This window comes from Salvia hispanica, chromosome 6, assembly GCF_023119035.1.
Source record: "Salvia hispanica cultivar TCC Black 2014 chromosome 6, UniMelb_Shisp_WGS_1.0, whole genome shotgun sequence".
Taxonomy (NCBI): domain Eukaryota; kingdom Viridiplantae; phylum Streptophyta; class Magnoliopsida; order Lamiales; family Lamiaceae; genus Salvia; species Salvia hispanica.
The window spans coordinates 6882874-6895461 of NC_062970.1; the positions used below are offsets into that span (position 1 = coordinate 6882874).

Here is a 12588-nt window from a genome sequence, read left to right on the forward strand (position 1 = left end):
GAATTTTCTAACGATGAATGGGGGTCGGCAGCAACTCATTTGGATTTAATGAAATTTTCAAAATTTAATAGTTTATCGACCGTAGTACAAAAAGGTTGAATTTACCAATACAGAAAGTATTAACACATAGAGTTGGTTAACGCCACAAGCTCGAGCTCTAACTTTGGGGCTGCACCTGCTCGGGTAGGAGAATTCAAAGCCACAAACTCCGAGCTCCTTTATCGCATTAACTGCAGCTTTGCACGTCAAGAATGGTTGTCAAAGTTGCTACTTGCTTTGACTAGGCAGACATGTAGGAAAGCATTCTTCGACTAGGCAGACATATACTATAATTCTCCTTTTAATTAGCTTCACACATCCCCGAATTAATGTAACTGTGAGATTTGTAATATATTGGTTTCTTTGAGTTAATGCTTTTGGAGAATCTTTAATTGATACTTATCTTAACTAACTATATATGCTAATGACTTCTATAATGCTATATATACATATATATATATATGTACACGTGTAACGTCCATGCAATATAATTGTCCGGACCAATAAATTGACATCATATATAGGAAGTGATTTATAAATAACTAAATCCTAATGCACAACTAGACTAGATTATCATGTTGGAGAAGCAATAGAGGACATTCTTGGTGCACTACAACCAGGGACGGATCCAGAAATTCTGTATAGGTGGGGCAAAATTTCATACAAAGACATTTTAAAGATTTTAGAAGGGGCATTTATAATGGTATTTCAAAAACTTTTTAAAAATAATGATCAAAATAGCACTAATGAATTTTTTTGAGGTGGGACATTTGCCTCTTATAGGAGGCATATACATCCGTCCCTGACTACAGCCCCCAAGCTAGACTCAGTACTAACAGAATTGCAATGGAGCCACCTATTGCCACGTCGACGTAGCGGAGAACATGAAGGACATAACAAAAATGGTGGCGGAGAACAAGAAGGACATAACAAAAATGGTGGTGGTTCCAGACAACGGATGGCCGCTGCAACTACTTCTCAGGTGCAACGATATTACGGTTTCTACTGCTTTTACATACATTATGACTTCATTCGTTTTTTTTAGTAAATGCTTTTATGAAGTCTTTAATCTGGTATGTTTGTGGTTTCTATATAGCTTATAAGTATACTAGCGTCCGTGCGATGTGCGTGCCTCGATCTATATAATAACAATATATATACATATATTTGGAGGAACTTGTGATGTTTTTCGCTATCCTCAGACTGTGGGAGAATTGAGTTTTGTAAGGGCATGTTATTCACTTGTTTTCATTAATGATATAAATATGTCTCACTTTAATTATCATGCTCTTTCATTTATAACGAATAGTACAAAAATTATATTCAACAATTGAGAAATTTTCAAAAGTTATGATTTAATTTTAGTTTTCTATTTTCAAAAGTTATGACATTGAACAGAAATTGATGAAATTGAACAGAAATTAATGAAAAGTTATGATTTAAATAATAATTTCTCTTTATTAAATATATAATAGAATTTATTGTAGCTTGCAACAAAACTTTTGGTGAAAATCCAAATATTGATGGGGACACTTCTTCGGAAGTATGCAAATGAATGTGACGAATGCGTGAAGGCGAGAGAGGTCTTACGATTGTTTCTAATTTTGAATTTATTTCAGTTATTATGTTTGAGTTATAAATGTTAGATTCAATTACTATACAAGACAAAGTAAAATATTCGACAACAAATGCTTATTAGTAAATGAGCATATGACATCGAAAACATATTCTAACAAGTCTCACATTCGTTAATCCCCTCATCGCCATTAATGGAGAGATGTGGCTGCCTGATCCTTCGGTGACATATGACAAAACATCGCACCATTCAGCACGGACCCTCTCAAGTGGAGAAGATGTCGGACTTGATGACCACCTTCTTGAGGTCGATATTACGGTTTCCTACTGCTTTTACATACATTATGGCTTCATTCATTCTTTAAGTTAACACTTTTAGGAAGTCTTTAATTTGGTATGTGTGTGCTTTCTATATTGCTTATCAGTATATATGTACACGTGTAGCGTCCGTACGATGTGCGTGCCTCGATCAATAAAATAACATTATATATACATATATTTGGAAGAACTTGTGATGTTTTTCTCTATCTTCAGATTGTGGGAGAAATGAATTTTGTGAGGTCATGTTATTCACTTGTTTTCATTAACTATATAAATATGTCCCACTTTAATTATCATGCTCTTTTATTTATAACGTATAGTACAAAAACTATACTCCCTCCGTCCACAAAAAATAGATCACTTTTGTCATTTTGGGACGTCCATAAAAATTAGATCACTTTCTAAAAATGGAAAGTTTATCTCTCATACTTTTCCCACTTTTTCTTCCCTCTCTCATACTTTACTCACTTTTTCTCCCTATCTCTCTTACTTTACCTACTTTTTCTCCCCATCTCTCTTACTTTACCAATTCTACATTAAAACCCGTGCCGAACAACAATAGATCTATTGTTTGTGGACGGAGGGAGTATATGACAATTGAGAAATTTACAAAAGTTATGATTTAATTTTAATTTGTTATTTTTAAAAGTTATGACATTGATCGAAATTAACCAAAAGTTATGATTTAAATAATAATTTTTCTTTACTAAATATATCAGAGAATTTATTGTAGCTTGCAACAAATTTTTTGGTGAAAATCCAAATATTGATGGGGACACTGCTTCGGAAGTATGCAAATGAATGTGACGCATGCGTGAAGGCGAGAGACGTCTTACGATTGTTTCTAATTTTGAATTTATTTTAGTTATTTTGTTTGAGTTATAAACGTTCGATTCAATTACTATAAGCGACAAAGTAAATTATTCGACAACAAATGCTTATTAGTGAATGAGCATATGACATCGAAAATACATTCTAACAAGTCTCTCATCCGTTAATCCCCTCATCACCATTAATGGGCGGATGTGGCTGCCTGATCCTTCAGTGACATAGAATTGTCTTTGTGAAGGTAGAATGTGTTTACATTCCTTGACAAAACATCGCACCATTCAGCACGGACCCTCTTAAGAGGAGAAGGAGTCGGGCTTGATAACCACCATCTTGAGGTCGATATTATGGTTTTCTACTGCTCTTACATACATTATGGCTTCATTCATTTCTTTAAGTTAACGCTTTTAGGAAGTTTTCTTTAATTTGATATGTTTGTTCTTTCTATATTGCTTATCAGTATATATGTACACGTGTAGCGTCCGTGCGATGTGCGTGCCTCGATCTATAAAATAACATTATACATACATATATTTGGAGGAATTTGTGATGTTTTTCGCTATCCTCAGATTGTGGGAGAAATGAATTTTGTGAGGTCATGTTATTCACTTGTTTTCATTAACTATATAAATATGCCCCGCTTTAATTATCATGCTCTTTCATTTATAACGAATAGTACAAAAATTATATTCGACAATCGATAAATACACAAAAGTTATGATTTGATTTTAATTTGCTATTTTTAAAAGTTATGACATTAATCATAAATTAGCCAAAAGTTATGATTTAAATAATAATTTTTCTTTATTAAATATATCAGAGAATTTATTGTAGCTTGCAACAAAATTTTTGGTGAAAATCCAAATATTGATGGGGACACTGCTTCGGAAGTATGCAAATGAATGTGACGCATGCGTGAGGCGTCTTACAATTGTTTCTAATTTTGAATTTATTTCAGTTATTTTGTTTGAATTATAAATGTTTGATCCAATTACTATAAGCGACAAAGTAAAATATTCGACAACAAATGCTTATTAGCGAATGAGCATATGACATCGAAATCACATTCTAACAAGTCTCACATCCGTTAATCCCCTCATCGCTATTAATGGATGGATGTGGCTGCCTGATCCTTCAATGACATAGGATTGCCTTTGTGAAGGTAGAATGTGTTTACATTCCTTGACAAAACATCGCACCATTCAGCACGGACCCTCTTAAGAGGAGAAGGAGTCGGGCTTGATAACCACCATCTTGAGGTCGATATTATGGTTTTCTACTGCTCTTACATACATTATGGCTTCATTCATTTCTTTAAGTTAACGCTTTTAGGAAGTTTTCTTTAATTTGATATGTTTGTTCTTTCTATATTGCTTATCAGTATATATGTACACGTGTAGCGTCCGTGCGATGTGCGTGCCTCGATCTATAAAATAACATTATACATACATATATTTGGAGGAATTTGTGATGTTTTTCGCTATCCTCAGATTGTGGGAGAAATGAATTTTGTGAGGTCATGTTATTCACTTGTTTTCATTAACTATATAAATATGCCCCGCTTTAATTATCATGCTCTTTCATTTATAACGAATAGTACAAAAATTATATTCGACAATCGATAAATACACAAAAGTTATGATTTGATTTTAATTTGCTATTTTTAAAAGTTATGACATTGATCAGAAATTAACCAAAAGTTATAATTTAAATAATAATTTTTCTTTATTAAATATATCAGAGAATTCATATATAGGAAGTGATTTATAAATAACTAAATCTCAATGCATAACTAGGCTAGATTATCATGTCGGAGAAGCAATAGAGGACATTCTTGGTGGGCACAGCTGCCCGAGCAGGTGCACTGCATCCCCCTAGCTAGAGTCAGTACTAATAGAATTGCAATTGAGCCACCTATTGCCACGTCAACTTAGCGGAGAATATGAAGGACTGAATAAAAATGGTGGTGGTTCCAGACAACGGATGGCCGCTGCAACTATTTCTCAGGTGCAACAATATTACAGCTTTCTACTGCTTTTACATACATTATGGGGGTGTTCGGTTTGCAAGATTGTATCCCCGGATTAAATATGTAATGTGTTTGGCCAATGAGATTCAATCTCATAACTCAACCCTAGATTAATAATCATGAGATAATTAGTCATAGCTAACCCCATGTGAATAAAATAATCCCACAATTCAATCCTAAATTATATCTTGGTACTATTTTATCTAGGAAACCGAACACCACATATGGCTTCATTCATTTATTTAAGTTAATGCTTTTAGGAAGTCTTTAATTTGGTATGTTTGTGCTTTCTATATTGCTTATAAGTATATATGTACACACGTAGCGTCCGTGCGATGTGCGTGCCTCTATCTATAAAATAACATTATATATACTCCCTCCGTCCCATAAAAGTTGAGTCGTATTCCTTTTTAGTCCGTCCCAACAAAGTTGAGTCATTTCCTTATTTAACAAAAGACAAAACATCTAATCACTCTTATTTTATTCCATCATTTACTTTACTCTCTCTTATCTTTCCTACTTTTTTCATCTTTCATATTTATTTAATATAAATTCTTAATCTCCGTGCCCAAAAGTTTTGTCTCAACTTTTATGGGACGGAGGGAGTACATTTTTTTGGAGGAACTTGTGTTGTTTTTCACTATCTTCGGATTGTTGAAGAATTGAGTTTTGTAAGGCCATGTTATTCACTTGTGTTTCATTAACCATGTAAAATGTCATGCTTTAATTATCATGCTCTTTCATTTATAACAAATAGTACAAAAATTCTAGTAACAAATTTTATCAAAAATTTAATTGTATTCGACAATTGAGAAATGTACAAAAGTTATGATCTAATTTTAGTTTGTTATTTTTAAAAGTTATGACATTGACCAGAAATTAACCAGAAGCTATGATTTAAATGATAATTTTCCCTTAATAAATATATCAGAAAATTTATTGTAGCTTGCAACAAAATTTTTGGTGAAAATCGAAATATTGATGGTTGACTATAAGCAACAGCGTAAAATATTTGACAACAAATGCTCATTATTAAATGCAATGCGCATATGACATCGAATATACATTCTAACATGTCTCACATCCGTTAATTCCCTCGTCTCCATGAATGCACGGATGTGCCGCCTGACCGTTCAGTGATACATGATTGATTTTGTGAAGGTAGAATATGTTTACGTTCTTTGACAAAACATCCCACTATTCAGCACGAACCCTCTCAAGAAGAGAATATGTCCGTTTTGATGACCATCTTCTTGAGGTCGAAACTTGTGGGGCTCCAGTGCCCCACCAGTCCACCACCACTGTCGCCGCTACTGCTACCATGCACACCCTTCTGCCATTTCTCACTTCCACAAAAGTTCACTCTGTGAGACAAGTAAAAGTTTTTCTGCTAACAAAAATTAACCTAATAATTAGATCTTTATCTACATGCACCATTGCACCTTGGATTAAGTGTGAATTTGAATAAAATAAAATATTTAGGTGTGAGTTTTCAGCCAGAAGTGTCACTTTAAGCTAATACTATAATTATGTGTGAATGGCTAATTATAATTGCCACTTTGAATAAGATATTGTTATTTCATCCTTTTAAAGAGTACCAAAGGGACTAAGGTCACTTTCGTTGTTTGATCATTGCAATACTCTTAAGTGCATAATTTATTACTAATTATTATTATTATTGCAATGCTTTTCTCGATCTTTTTCTTTTTTCTATTTCTATTACATGATCAAAAATCAAAATGTCCAAATTTTAGCCTGATCGGATGTAGTAGTATTCTTGATCCGACGATAAGATTGAATAAGAATACAAACGTTCAGATTCTCAATATCGATTGTTTATCTAATACACGTGGATTCCTTTCAAATTAAAAAAAAAATAAGTAAGAAGGCTATTTTGAACAGGAAAATGTATTTAATCCAATGCAATATGGAGTAAAGAGATAAAGTACGCACTTATTCAAAAACACAAACATAGTATTGAAGCAATTTATTATGGGGAAAATATAGTCGACCCGATATTAAATCTGATAATAAATTAGTCCGTACGTAAAGTATAACCTGGCAGCCAAACCATAAATTCAAATAAATATAACCGATGACAACATAACCAAAAATAGGAAGCCAGACCATTTTACGATGACGACAAACATATACTTGTACACACATGTCTCAAACTCCATAAACTTTTAATCTTCAACAAATATACCAATAAATATTTACATTCACTGTATACATATACATTAATTTTAGCTAGTGGAGTATGTAATTCACCTAAATGAAGAAATTGTTAAACAAACTCACTCATCAAAACTGCAGTTTCACCCTTTTGCATAATAATTAATTTCTTGAATCAAATTATTGATCAACTAATATTTCTAATACTACTATTTAGGTGTGTTCGAGTAATTAAGTGGAATTTGGAATAATAATAACTAAACCAAATAAAGAAAGTAGGGAGATCAAATGACCATCCATATCAATCAAGTGAAAAAAATTAAGGATTGATTAGCTCTAAAAGATTAAAAACAGCATCCGAAAACACCCTTCAACTTGAGAAAATTCCTATTTCCTCCCCAAGGAAAAAACCAGAGGAAAACCAAAAAGCCATGAGCTAACCTAAGATTACAAACCAGCCCCTGGCACCGAGCACAAAAAGGAAGGCGTAAAGGATATCGACCGAGGGCAGAAACGGAAAAACACTCTCAACACGCAAACGCGTTAGTTGGCCGAGCTCTCGCCCCCTTACCGGCGCGGGAAGACGAAGAAGAAGTTGGAGACGGAGATGACGTGGCAGCCGCGGAACAGGTGTACTCCAACGTACAACCACTCTTTTCGCAGCTCTCCTCTTCATCCATGAACATCTGCCTGTACCTGCACTCCACACTGCAAAATGCCCTATCTCCTCTGCAAAAAAATTGAGTAATTTAGCATCGATTACAATAATACGAGCAAAATTAATGAGTTAGAAGATTACTTGTACATGAAGATGTCTTTCCCTGGCAACAATTTGTGGCGGCAGAGGAAGCAATTCTCGAGAAATCCACAAGGGGGAGAGAAATTAGAGAGAGGAGAGGAGGGTTTGATGATCATGGCGCCTTTGCTGAGGATTTGGGGGCTTCTTTTCTCGGAGAGATCTCTGCAGCTTTCGAGGATTACGCTGAGGCCTACCATCGCATGCTCTCGTTGCTGCGGCGGAGGGCGGCGGAGGAGTGGTGGAAAGATGGTGGGAATAAATAGGAGATGGGGTTTTGGGGAGAGAGAGAGAGAGGGCAGTAACTTGCTGTGCTTGATAACTGCCACGTACCCTTCTTATAGCTATCAATCTGTTTCCACATTTCCAGTTTTCATTTTCATTTATTTTATCATCTGATTTTGTGAATTTTGGTTTTTGTCGTTTTGTGTTTTTTCACTGTCGTTTGCGTTGCGACAGAATAAGGTGTACGTATGAATTTTAAGTAAACTTCTCTGAAATAAATAAAAATTAATTTTAGACGAATATTAGAATTTTCAGATGTATTTTTGAAATATTTCAATAATAGCGTGATACTCCTCTTTTTGCCAAGAAGAGTAAACTATGCATCCCAAAATTTTGAACTCATCCAAAATACTCCCCCCGTCCCATAATGGATGTCACACTTTCCTTTTGAGTTTATCCCATAAAAATATCACATTTCATTTTTTAGGAAAAAATCATTTCTCACATTAATATAAATATACTATTTTCTCTCAACACTCAATATACAAAACAACAGCTCCTAAAATCTCGTGTCATTACCCAAATGTGTCATCTATTATGAGACGAGATCGGTCTTTCTTCTCAATTTGTCCGCATTTTAAGGTCGGTCTTTCTTCTCAATTTGTCCGCATTTTAAGTACTACTACTAGCAATTAACTTAAATTTATATTCTTTTAGAGTTTAGATATTGTTTGGCGAACTTTACAAATTTTGTTGTTTACCACCTAAACTTTCAAACATTTCTATTTTCTTCAAGAATGTCGTTATGAATGACTATGAAGTTGTTACAAACTGATGTTTTGTGTAAATGTTTAAATACTACACTTCTTTATTTTGAGATAATTGAGTTATTATTCTATTTTAAAAAAATTCAAAATAATTGAGTATTTTTAACTTTAGGAAAAAAGTAATACTAGTACTAAACATTTTTTTTTTCTTTTTTGTGCCAAAAGAAGCAAAAATGAGGTGAGAAAAATAAGAGAGAGATCAAAGTAGAAAATTTTTCATAATATTTTATTATCTCCTTATCTTAACTCGTTTTTTAAAACTCGTGTTTAAAAAAATGCATCATTTACTATAAGACGAAAAGAGTATTAAAATAAAAAATCGCCTTAAAATTATTTTTCCATCTCCATATGGGATTCAAATATTGTTGCACCAACACCTGCATAACTACAAAATTTTGTTTTTCAAGACCTCACACAATGTCATATTTTATGGCCAATCTCAATAAATTAACGTTGTCAAGTTATAAAAATATATTTTATTTTGGAGCCTTTTACGAGAGCTACACAATTGTCATAGAGTTACCAGAGTCAGAAGATAAACCAACTAGGTTGTAGCTGGCGTCTGGCGGTGGAAAAATTGAGTGTTCGGTGATTTTTTTTTTTTTGTCTAAATTACAACAATTACAATCGTAATTATCTTTATTATTCATTTGATATTCCGACTTAAGATTTTGCCAACATTTTTATTCATGTGAGGAAAGTTTACAAATTATTTGAAAGCGTTGGAAACCATACATACAATCATAAGAATTCCACTCGAAAAGTTTCACTTAGTATATAACAGTATGCTTTTAACAGTATGCATATAACAGTATGCTTTCAGTTTTTATCTTTGCGTATTTGATTAATTCCTCAAACAAATAATTTTGGCTGATTCGGAGAAGCTCTCGGATGTATTAACTTCTATAGCGTGAGATTGATTTGTAAGAAAGTATTTTAATTATAGAAATTACTACATGTATAGACAAATTACTACATGTATCAAATTGAATTGCATTTTTATTCTGTAATTTCATTTATTTATGAAATTACTACATGTATAGACAAATACGGCACAATATTATAATTATTTCTATATAGTTTAATTAACTTTATATAAACTAGAATTTCGTACGATGCTTTTAACGTTTGTGAATTTAATACTTATGAGAATTGCAAACTCTTTGGAGTGGGGTCGTGCAGATTTGATGAGCCCAATTGATGATAAAATTCCTTAATTATGGGGTTCGTACTTTGCATCATAAGGTTGGGGACTAAAATTGTGAACTTGATCATTTTAGTGGTATGATTTCATTTTGATTTCTCTATTCCTTTTTCAAGGTTAGTCCATATGTATGTGATAATTCAGTCATTCGACTTGTTTTGCAAGTAAAACCTAATTTATACTATTATTTCAATTAATTATATAAAACTTCTAAGTTTTTTATTTGAAACTTTCCCTATATATATGGATGACCCAAATGTTCCAATTATATAAAACTTCTGAATTTTTTATTTGAACCTTTCCCTATATATGGGGGTGACTAGGTGAGTGAATGTAAAAACACATTAATAATAGTACTATTATTAAAATTTTGGGGGTATAACATATCCCATGTTGCATTATGGGGCTATGCCACTCTTTATATGCAAAATTTTTCCTTTGTTAATGCCATTTATTTTGACTGCAATGCAAACGTTGTAACTTTATGCAAATATTTCTATTCGTGACCCTTCATATCATGTATAAGATCATATGATCATAAGCTCAAGCCCCATTTATTATAAAGGCCGTTAAAGGTCAATTAACTCATCATTTTGTGACCTAACAAAAGTAATATCAAATCAGTACACCTTTTCTACTTAAGCCTAGAAAAGTAATAGTACTAGTATATTAGATTTATCGAAATAAAAAAAAATACTACTAGTCTATGTTATGTCCTTTCTTGCGTATATTATCACCATAAGGGCATCCACTATAGGGGCGGCGCGCCGGCCGCTCCGTTCGCGGCTTAGCCGCGGCAGGCTATTGCGGATGGGCATTCGCCCCGAATGCGGCGAGGACGAGCCGGAGGAGAGAGAAGCGCGGCGGCCGCCGCGCCTATCTATTGTGCGGCGAAACCGCCGCGGCGGTCGCCGGTTTCAATTTTTTTTAATTTTTTTTTTAATTTCTAATTTGCAACGGTTTTTTTATAAATATTCCTCCCATTTTCATCTTCTCTCCACACACATCTTCACACCCATTTCACTTTCTATCCAAATTTTCTATCTATAAAAATTTGTCAATTTCCATTGCTACTTATGGATGATTTGTGGAATGAAGCATGAGATTCTTTGATTCAAGAGGTGCAGAGGGAAGCCGACGAGGAGGATGAGGCGGCGGCGGCGGCAGCGATCCCTCGTGAGATTCGTCATCGTCGGACAATCCCACGAGACCATGTCGGAGCGGCTGAGCGGCTTATGGCCGACTACTTTAGCGCTGACCCTCGTTACCCAGTTGAGATTTTTCGTCGGCGTTTCAGAATGTCGCGACCGCTCTTTACCCATATAGCGACGACATTGGCGGACCGGTACGATTGCTTCACGCTCCGGAGTGATTGCGCTGGCCGGATCGGACTGTCTACTTTGCATAAATGCACCTCTGCAATAAGGCAGCTTGCCTATGCCGGACCGGCTGATATGTTCGACGAATACCTACAGATGGGTGAGACGACTAGTCTAAATGTGCTCCGGCAATTTTGTAAGGGCATTCGGGAAGTCTTTGGTCCGGAGTTCCTACGAAAGCCAACCCCTGATGAGTGCCAGAGATTGCTAGATATGCACGGTGCGGTGCGCAGTTTCTCCGGGATGATGGACAGCACTGATTGCATGCATTGGGAGTGGAAAAACTGCCCGGTGGCGTGGAAAGGCCATTTCACTACCGGTTTCAAGCAGAAACATCCTTCGATGATCCTCGAAGCCGTTGCTGACTACCGTTTACGGATCTGGCATGCGTATTTCGGTGTTGCAGGTTCGAACAACGACATCAACGTTCTGCAGTCGTCGCCTATCTTCAATGATGAGTGCCGGGGAGAGGGTCCAGAGATCAGTTTTGTAGCAAATGGCACGCAGTATCGCAGGGGATACTATTTGTCATATGGATATACCCTCGTTGGCCCGTATTCGTCAAGACACTTCGCCAACCGGCTGGAGCGAAGAGACAATATTTTGCGCGAAAACAAGAGGCCGCTAGGAAAGATGTTGAGCGAGCTTTTGGTGTGCTCCAAGCGCGATGGGCCATTCTACGCTGCCCGGCACGAGTTTGGCACGAAGATGATGTCGCGAATATTATGGTAGCGTGTATCATATTGCACAATATGATAATAGAAGATGAAGGATTTGCTGCAGAACGTTGGGCACCGGAAGATGGTGCAAGTACAAGTCACGGCGTTGCCTCCGCGCCGATACAGATGGGTGTACCACGTAGTAATGAATATCTGATCCAACGTTTCGCTGATATACGCAGGAGCACAGCACATGACCAACTCCAGGTCGATTTGATGCACATAGGGGAGACGGCGTAGCGTGAAGAACATGTGTGATTTTCCGTAGATCAAATTTTCGTTGTAATTTTCCCCTCACTTTAATTCGACGAAAATTTAGTTTTCAATTTTAATTTTATTGCACTAGCCGTTTTTATCTAATTATTTTTAGTCCGATAATTTTAATTGTAATTAAATTAAAATATATAACAAATAAAATAAATTGAAATGTGGCTAAAAAAAGTGTCAACTATTGCTGCGGACACTTATTTT

At 35.2% G+C, this 12588-nt stretch overlaps 2 protein-coding genes across 3 annotated transcripts; one reads left to right on the forward strand and one right to left on the reverse strand.

Annotated features, from left to right (window-relative positions):
• Positions 1-7277: 7277 nt before the first annotated feature.
• Positions 7278-8065, reverse strand: LOC125193314 (FCS-Like Zinc finger 15). 2 transcript variants are annotated; one of them, XM_048091082.1, is made up of 2 exons: positions 7773-8065; positions 7278-7696 (listed from the first exon to the last, which is right to left on the reverse strand). In XM_048091082.1, exons 1-2 carry the CDS (start codon positions 7961-7963, stop codon positions 7495-7497), a joined length of 393 nt encoding a protein of 130 aa, XP_047947039.1. In that variant the 5' UTR covers positions 7964-8065; the 3' UTR covers positions 7278-7494. The 2 variants fall into 2 exon arrangements, with proteins under 2 accessions (XP_047947039.1, XP_047947038.1); XM_048091081.1 differs by having other exon boundaries at positions 7767-8064.
• Positions 8066-11254: 3189 nt separating this feature from the next.
• LOC125194579 lies at positions 11255-12357 on the forward strand. The gene is made up of 3 exons (XM_048092838.1): positions 11255-11717; positions 11805-12126; positions 12300-12357. Exons 1-3 carry the CDS (start codon positions 11255-11257, stop codon positions 12355-12357), a joined length of 843 nt encoding a protein of 280 aa, XP_047948795.1.
• The last annotated feature ends 231 nt before the right edge of the window (positions 12358-12588 follow it).